Source organism: Egretta garzetta, unplaced genomic scaffold, assembly GCF_000687185.1.
Source record: "Egretta garzetta isolate BGI_Z169 unplaced genomic scaffold, ASM68718v1 scaffold149, whole genome shotgun sequence".
Classification (NCBI taxonomy): Eukaryota; Metazoa; Chordata; class Aves; order Pelecaniformes; family Ardeidae; genus Egretta; species Egretta garzetta.
The window spans coordinates 3,515,505-3,523,935 of record NW_009269998.1 but is presented as its reverse complement, the minus strand read 5'-3'; the positions used below and the strand labels follow the sequence as shown (position 1 = coordinate 3,523,935).

The 8,431-nt window shown below is 48.4% G+C and overlaps 2 protein-coding genes across 2 annotated transcripts in view; both read right to left on the bottom strand.

Annotated features, from left to right (window-relative positions):
* Positions 1–361: 361 nt before the first annotated feature.
* On the bottom strand, positions 362–2,504 carry LOC104134015 (pancreatic alpha-amylase). Its single transcript, XM_035902872.1, has 6 exons — positions 2,385–2,504; positions 1,843–1,993; positions 1,437–1,536; positions 1,095–1,216; positions 860–985; positions 362–551 (listed from the first exon to the last, which is right to left on the bottom strand). The coding sequence occupies exons 1-6, from the start codon at positions 2,422–2,424 to the stop codon at positions 362–364; spliced, it is 729 nt and encodes a 242-aa protein (XP_035758765.1). The 5' UTR covers positions 2,425–2,504.
* A 2,000-nt stretch (positions 2,505–4,504) lies between these two features.
* Positions 4,505–8,431, bottom strand: part of LOC104134014 (pancreatic alpha-amylase) — a 20,865-nt gene continuing 16,938 nt past the window's right edge. Inside the window, exon 10 of the mRNA XM_035902882.1 lies at positions 4,505–4,643. Within this exon, the coding sequence (XP_035758775.1) occupies positions 4,565–4,643 (79 nt within the window). The 3' untranslated portion in view covers positions 4,505–4,564. The remainder of the gene's footprint in view (positions 4,644–8,431) is intronic.

The following is an 8,431-nucleotide window of genomic DNA, read 5'->3' as shown; positions in this document are numbered from 1 at the left end:
GAGCCAACTGCCCGCAGCGTGGCTGCTCTGGAGTACAGGGGGGAGGGGTCGGCCTTGGAAATGCTGCATTTTAACTTACCCAGGCATTGTTTTGGGGTTTTTAAATTTATTTTATTCTATTTTTCTGCGACATGGGAAATGGAGCGCTGCGTGGCCCTTAAAACCCGCCACGACATTGCCTCTAGTGATGCCATGATGAAGTTACAATCCAATCCACTGAGGGAAAAGGCATTACTCCTGGATTTGATTGCCATTTATTATTCACTAGGTACAGAGAATCGCTCATGCTCGAATACCAGGGAATCGCACATGAGGGGAACAGCGAATGCACAGACCGAATGGAGAAGGACATAATCCTGAGCTATAGCTTGGCATTAACGTGAATAGCAACGAAGGGATCCTCAGCACTGTTACTGATCTGGAACTGAGCCATTCCATCCCCAGAAACATACACCTGCTTTCCAGTGCATTTGTTGCCCTCCTTCTGTCCAGAAATAACATCACAGTAGGTACCCGCAGGCAGGCCAGTTTGCAAATAGACATTCATGTTCCTGTGTGGAAACAAGTGGATGCTGTTGGTTTCTGAACAGATATTTCAAACCGGGTATAAGATTTTTGAACCCGATGCTACTCCCTTATTTGCAGGGCAATGTAAAGTGGGAGCTTTCTGATCCTACTCCGGCTTTCCTCCCTACGCTCCCGTTTTGGCACTCTAGATCTGGCATGCAACTGCGTGACTCTAGCTCTGGCTGCACTGGTCGCTCTCATCCGGAGAAGAGGACATTCCCATTCCCATCAGGACTACTGACGAGGGGTGCTATGCTTCTCCCTAGGGACACGGTCTCTCCCACTGACTTACCAGTCATCATTATTAAAAACAATGAAGCCTTTATCACCACGGCCAAAAGCTACTTGATTGCTCCCGTTGTCCCACCAGTTGGAGAAAGGCTGACCGTCCACCACGTTACGGAAGATAACCATGTTCCTGGAAATGCAAGGAACAGCTGTCACCGTGGCAGCAAGAGCTCTAAAGCCACGAGGAACATGAAGCAAAAGCCACTGCTTTTACTTAGGTTTTCTCCACAGCGTCCTACTTTATTTGACGCCAGCGATGCTCACAAACCCAGTCGTTGCCACAGGTAGTGTCGGCGTTGATTGTAACAGGCTTTACTGATCCATCCGAGTGACTTGGTGGTCCAATCCAGTCGTTGACGTCCTGTAATGAAAAAAGAGAGACGTTTACAACTTCCCACTGAAAACACAGAGGGCCTCTCTGCGGAGAAAAGCTAGGATGGAGCATCAGATTTCCACCTGCTAGATCCAACAGGGGACAGAGAAATCACTTAACAAATTCAAATGCACTGGACCGCTTCTCCAGCCCTGTTCCCATCCTCATTCACCGCAATTTTAGCTTCTTTACCTCGTTACAGGCTTACCCGTCCATTTACAAAATATCTTGGCCAGCGAAAACTTGACATCACACGCGTGAAGCCGTACGGATGAGCAAGCATGAAACCAACCGCCATTTTATAAAGCCTGTTCGTTAGACAAAAGAAGTAATGAGACGAGGAAAGAGAAGCCGTGCCAGGGAGCTGATAGGCAAACAAGCAAGAGGAAGGAGCGTCACCCAGACAAGAGCGATCCCTCACCTGGGGTCCCAGAAGGTCAGAATGGAAGCTCCACCGGCCCCGTGCCCCCGCTGGTTGTCGTGATTATCCACAAAGACCAGGGCTCTGTCGGAAGGCACAAAGCCCCAGCCTTCTCCCCAGTTCCTAGCCAAAAACACAAAGCCTTGAAGCCACCCTGCCACCCGGCGCCCCCGGCATACCCCCAGTCACTCACAGGGTCTTCCTCCTCACTTCAAGTAGGCCATCTTTTCTCCGTTCCACTTGCGGATCACTGTCCCCAGTTTTGCACCGTATCTGAACTCTGTCACTCGGCCGTTCCCAAAGTAGTCGCTGCTTTTGATCGGCTCCCCCCCCAGGTCGATTACCTGGTACAGAAAGCAGAAACTGTGCATCCGTTCTCATCTCATAGAGACAAAAATGCAGCAGAGTCCTCAACATGGGTTCTTCATTTACATTGAGGGACAAAACCTTAAAGTACAGTCATTCATGCTGTGTAGATCAACCCAAAGTCAGTACAAGGCGTGATCGATACATGTAAACCCATGATTGAAGAAAGAAAAGGTAAACTTGAATGGCAATCTGTTGTGGAGGCATTTCTGAAAAACAAAACAGCTCATGCCGGCAGGGCTGCTCCAAAGCAATGGCTCGCTTGCTCTGGGGTGAAGTTGGATGAAGGTGTGTGAACACCATTCCTCTGAAGGAAGAAGGTAGAAGAGATACCAAAGACAAACATAAAGGAAAAAACATAGAGGTTACCTCCTGGTAAATGAAAGGTTTTGTTCCTGCAGAAAACCATTTCGTATTCAGATCCTTCAGCTTGTCCAGAAATGCTCTTATGTCCCCAGGCCACATATGCTTGGCAGCGTCAATCCGGAAGCCTGCTACACCAATATCAATGAGGTGGTTCATGTACTCGGCAACTTTTGAGCGCACGTAGTCCTTCTCCAGGGCCAGATCAAGGAGGCTAACCAAGCGGCAGTCTCGGACCTGAGTACGTAAAAAAACAAAAAAGTTTTGATGTGCCACTCTGTCGGCCTGTAAAACCTTTCCGTGAAACGTTTGCATGTTTGGAGCCATAAAATCAGTTCTGTTTGGGTATCTAATTTGCATACAAGCAAATTATGCCAAGGTCTACACCAAGCCATGAGTAAATTTATGATAGAGCTCGATACTTGGGTTGGGACAGTTGGTGACGGGCATCACCTCCCTCTGCAGGTGCCGTCAGAATTAGGAGGAGCAGCGGCATGGCGTACTCTGCCAAGGGGCCGAAGGAAGAGCGTTTTTTTCTGTGGCACAGCCCAGCTACAAAAAAAAGAGTAAGTTGCTCAAGCAGGGCACCGCCATGCACTGCTATTGATTTTCCAGGGGGGGTCCTCATCAAGATCAGCAGAGCTTATGAGCTGTAAGAAGGAGCTCACCGGCTGAGCTGGGAGCACTGGGCGCAGTTCTGGAGGCAACTCCTGCACATGCCCACCTGAACCACGTGGGGAGGGCTCCTGATGTCTCAGTACTCGGAATACTGTGCCCCACAAGTGCCGTTCCTGTACCTATGGTCCCTACCTCATTCACCTGACAGGTGACCAAGCACAGGTTCTGTGAGGAACTACTCCCCTCATTTGGCCTTACCGTAATGTTCACACAACAGGTTAAAAAGGAAAAGGAAAAAGATTTCACACTTTTGCCAGAGAAGGTTACCTGATACATATCGCCGTAATTTTCAATTTCTCCGCTTCCGGTTCGACACTTGCCGTCATTGAAATCCCAGCCAGAGTACGGCACAGCTGGAAAATCTCTGTTCCCAGCGTTAAAATAGCTCCCACAGGTGGAATGGGTGCCTGCGCCACCCGCAGCCCCACACATGTGGTTGACAACAGCGTCCACATAAATATGAACCTGGAAAAGCAAGAAGTGCATTTCAGCGTGCCTTGTGATGACGGGGAGGTGACAGCTGGAGCTTTGCCATATCCCTATTAATTCCATCTCTTTTCCCCCTTCGGTTTATTCTGAGCCTACGCCTCCTCTGAGGGCAGCAGCAGTAACGTCCCTCGGCCGAGGCAGCCCTTCTTGCCGTGATGGGCACCGATCTTCGAGGCACTTACTCCAACATTGTTGCACCTGGTCACCATGTCTCTGAATTCATTTTCATTTCCGGATCGAGTGCACAACCTGTAGCTGACGGGCTGGTATCGCTCCCACCAGGGTCTGTCTGGGTTAGTAATGACAATATTTTCACTTGGAGGTGAAACCTGCAGATGAAATGATGTCCTTTGATAAGAAATCAACTGGGTTTATTTCAACTTTTTAAGGGCAAAACCTGCACTCAGCCCCTCTGCCCACAGGGCCAGGCTAGCGCCCAGCCCAGCCCCTCTCTCCCACAGCACACGCTTCGGGCTGTGGGATCTCCGTCTTGTAGACTGGCAAGCAAGAAATTTTCTTCTGTTCTTGGTGGCTACTCAGGGCCTGCTTTCAAGGACACGTGCACAGCAAGGATGAAGCCACAGGAATTATTTTTGCCTGGAATAGTAACATCCTTAGGAAAGCCAACACGCCATGCTTACGCACGCCCCTCAGAACAAGGTAAAGAGGAAAACTTGGCTTTGCAGGGGAAGCATTTCAGAGGAAAGCTACTGGAGATACAACCACATTCACTGGCCCTGCGGGATCTAGGGCTGCGTGTCACAGCCCCCCCTTCCCAACACCAAAGTTACTTGGAGCTGGCTGCCTCCGCTTCAGGCGTTTTGATTTATTAATGGAACGCTGCAATACCATGTTCCTCCCTACTCACAGGGAAGAACTTACCTGAACTCCTCCAAACCCATTAGGAGCTAAATAGCGCTCGCACTCAAGAGCGATGTCGGCCCAGCGCCATTCGAAGAGATGCACGATAGACGTCCGTCCAGCCCGAGTGTTGGGGTTGTACTGGGCCCAGCAAAGCCCTACAGTGGCAAGGAGGAGGAGGACTTGCATGGTGCCTTCGGTATAAGGCTGTGGGCTCTCCGCTGGCAATTTATACTCCTGCAGGATGACAAAGTTCCTGTGGCAGCTGTCAAAATTCACACGGGTCAATGCTATCGCTTATTGTTTGGCTCACTAGTTCGATATCATTCTTCTGGTTTGGTTTTTTCCTGGATTGCCCGTCAACTGAAGATAAAAGACCTTTCCACAATGATTACACATCATCACAAACCAAGAGGTCTGCAAGCAGTGCACCTAAATTCAGCACTGTACTCTTTCCAGTCATGTAAACAAAGATACTTTATCAAAAGTATTCTAAAACACAACACACAGGCCCTCAAAGGGGGCTCTGGAAGGTAAAGGGCAAGGGAGGCGATTAAAAGCCAGCTGGAAATCTAGCAGCTCTAGGAGAATGGATGTGTCTGCCAGCATTCAGCGGCGCCCAGCCCTCAGGATTAGTCCAAGCTCAACCCAAGGCACCTGGTCAGCCACCCTCAGTCAACAGCAGACGTACCACACAACGCGCCGCGGGTTTTCACCGGGTGAATCCCTCTGGCACCTAGAAACCGACCCCTCTTCATGCCTGATGTTTTTCTACCGTCGTTGCCCAGTTCCCGCTGGGGACCTGTTACTGGTTTTCTTCGCACAGTTGTGCAGGGCAACTGCTGCTCTACCAGGCTGAAAGGGATCAGAGCTGCAAGTGTTTTCCTCGCCAGCAGAGACACTGCATGAGGTTTCGTCTCACTTTAAACAACCAATGATTCATCTGAGTCAAGGAAGCAAACCCAAATCAGATGTAAAGTGACGCTGCAGATGAGTTTTAGCTGCCTGACATAAAACTGAATTTGAAAGCCAGAGCTGTTGCCCAAGTCCTACCGGGCTTATCCTAAAATTTCTTCCTTCAAAAGAAAACCCTGACGACATATGCTCATGTCTTCATTTGGAACTGACTTAGAAGATGAAGGTCTCAGCAACAACATTCCATGAATAAGCTTGAGTTGTGCCAATGCTAAAACAATGCTCTGAGGGAATACGAAGAGCAGAAAATCCCTGATATTTGATGAATATCTGTGAGAAAAAACAAAAAGTTCACAGAATGGCACCTCCGCTCCAAGAGAAAAGAAACCTCAGTGCACTTTGGACCTGAACTGCCTCTAGGATGTTCCTTCTGAAACAGGCTGTGCCACTGAGTGTGTCACACGCATGCCTCTTTCCCAGAATTTGGCTTCAAGGACGAAATGCTGAAGCAGGTCCCGTTTGCCCACCTGTTCATTTTCATATCACAGACCTTATCAAAGGTCTCTTTTTCCAATACAACAAAGAAATAGTAAATTACTGCCAATGACCTTGCCTACTCACTAACAGCGAGGAACCTGAGGAGACTGCACCTTGTGATTACCAACGCAGTGAGCACGGACGGACACACACACACACACATGCACCTTGTGATTACCAACGCAGTGAGCACGGATGGACACACACACACACCCCCCCACCCCCAATCCTCAATATTACCAAGAGCAAACAAACAAGCCTGAGGTTAATTTTTACATCACCATTCCTGGTAAGATTCCGTTGAGGTGATGACATGTCACTGCATGACATTCAGCTTCCAATGCCACGTGTTTTCCGCTGAAATACACTGCTATCGGCCAAGGGGAGTAAGGTCCCATCCTTGACAGCCCGATGCAATGGATGGCCAAGCCACTGGCAAGGAGCCCTCACATCACAGGTTCTTCAGCAGCTCAAGCCGCCCAGGCTTCAGTATTTTAGCACACTGAGGAAGTGCATGAGGGCAGGAGAGAAGGTGGACATCCAGCACTAATGATTTATGAGTTTTTCTGAAGTATGGCCCCAGGGAGAAAGTATTTAATGTACAGTTTCAAACATAGCATCTCTTTTGGTATGGAAGAACCATCAGGTGCCTAACAACCTGGCTTTGTTTTTCAGGGGAGTTTTGGGGAAGTTGAAGCTTTGGGCAGACGAGGCATTGGAGGGGTTTGGCTTTGTTTTGAAACCCTGTGTTTTAATCTGTACGATCCCCCAGTATCATTGGAAACCTGGTTGTGAAGAACTGGAAGATGTGGGTTCTAGACATTGAAACAAAACCCTCTTATTTGCAAGCTTTTACACTGCAAACCTAAACATGCAGGCCTGCTCTTACACATCCCTCAGTGGTCACAGGACAGCTCCGTCAGTCGAATACACAATGGATACCGTGCTGCACCGGTGGCGTTTTCCCCGCACGCTGCTGTGGTGTCAATGCCTACACAAGGCCTACCAGCATGCGACTGATCCGCAAACCCCTCCAAAGGGAGGAGGAGGATGTCGTGGTTTAGCCCGGCTGGCAGCTCAGCACCACGCAGCCGCTCGCTCACTCCCCCCTCCCTCAGTGGGATGGGGAGAGAATCGGGAAGAAAATAAAAGGTTAGAGCCGAGGGCTGAGATAAAGACAGTTTAATAAGAGAAAATAATAATAATAGTAATAATCAGAATGATAACAGAATATACAGAATATACAAAACGAATGATGCACCACCCAATTGCTCACCACCCGAAGTCCTTGAGTAGTCTGAGCACTACTTGGCAACAGCTGAAAACATCCGTGTGTTATCAACATTCTTCTAGTACTAAATCCAAAACACAGCACTATGCCAGCTACTATGTAGAAAATTAACTCTATCCCAGCCAAAACCAGGACAGAGGAGGAGGAGGAGGAAGTCTCAGAGGAGACCAGCAAGAGTGACTTGCCCGTGAAGCTCAGGGACTAAGGCAGGCTGTACTGTCCACAGGTGCCGCAAGGAACACTGCCCCTGTCTCAGCACAAAGAGGGCTGGAGGACGCCCTTCGTTCAAGATGAACAGCTACATCAGTTGAGCCAATCTGTTGGTGTAACTGGTCATCCCCGAGTTAATTAAACGTCTGTGAACGTCTCCCTGGCTTAGCCAGCCCAGCATGGGGAGGAGCTAGTGTACACATGGCTCAGCACAACAGAGATTATCGAAACTAAACAACTAACCAAGTATTTTCAAAGATGGCAATGGGCTTTAGCTGGTTTCAACCCACGCATTGGTGAGTGCACTATAGACACCAGCAGTGGAGATCACGTTGATATTGTGAGTGAACCGTACATTGCAATCGCTATATTTTGCTAAGTGCAATTTATATTTGTATTGTGATTTTAGTGTATTTTGTATCACTGCTAAGTCAGAAGAAGTATCTGGCATCAATTAACTTCAAATAAGTAAATTTTATATTAAATATTACATCCACCACACATGGAATATCTAAATGAAGCTGGTCAGAGAGTATTGGACTCTGGCACAGTCAGGCCAATCTCAACGCGATCGTCTCCCTCGCTGCTGTTAACTTGACCAAATGAATAATCAACATTGTTGTACTCGGTCGTAACAATGGCTTGAAGGGCATGAAAAGGCAGTGAGGTGGGCTTGGGTATTAAACGCAGCATTCAACCATTCCCAGACAGGTTATGGAAAGCCTAAGGGAGATGACAGGCCTAAAGATGCTCGCATAGAGGTATTAGACTCTAATTAACACCTTAAAAAAAAAAAAAAAGAACATGTCTACATTTATTGCTACTCACCAGACAGGTGACCATCAACACGCTACAAATTTGAGATTGTGCTCTTCTCGGGAAAGTTTGCAAATGTCAGTGATATCTGCCAAAGTCCACTGCTAATCCTGGGAAGGGTGGCAACAGTGGTTTCAGAGAAGCAGAGAAAGAAAAGATCCTAGAATCCTAGAATGTTTTGGGTGGGAAGGGACCCCCAGAGGTCACCCAGCCCAACCCCCCTGCAGGAGCAGGGACACCTTGAACCACATCAGGT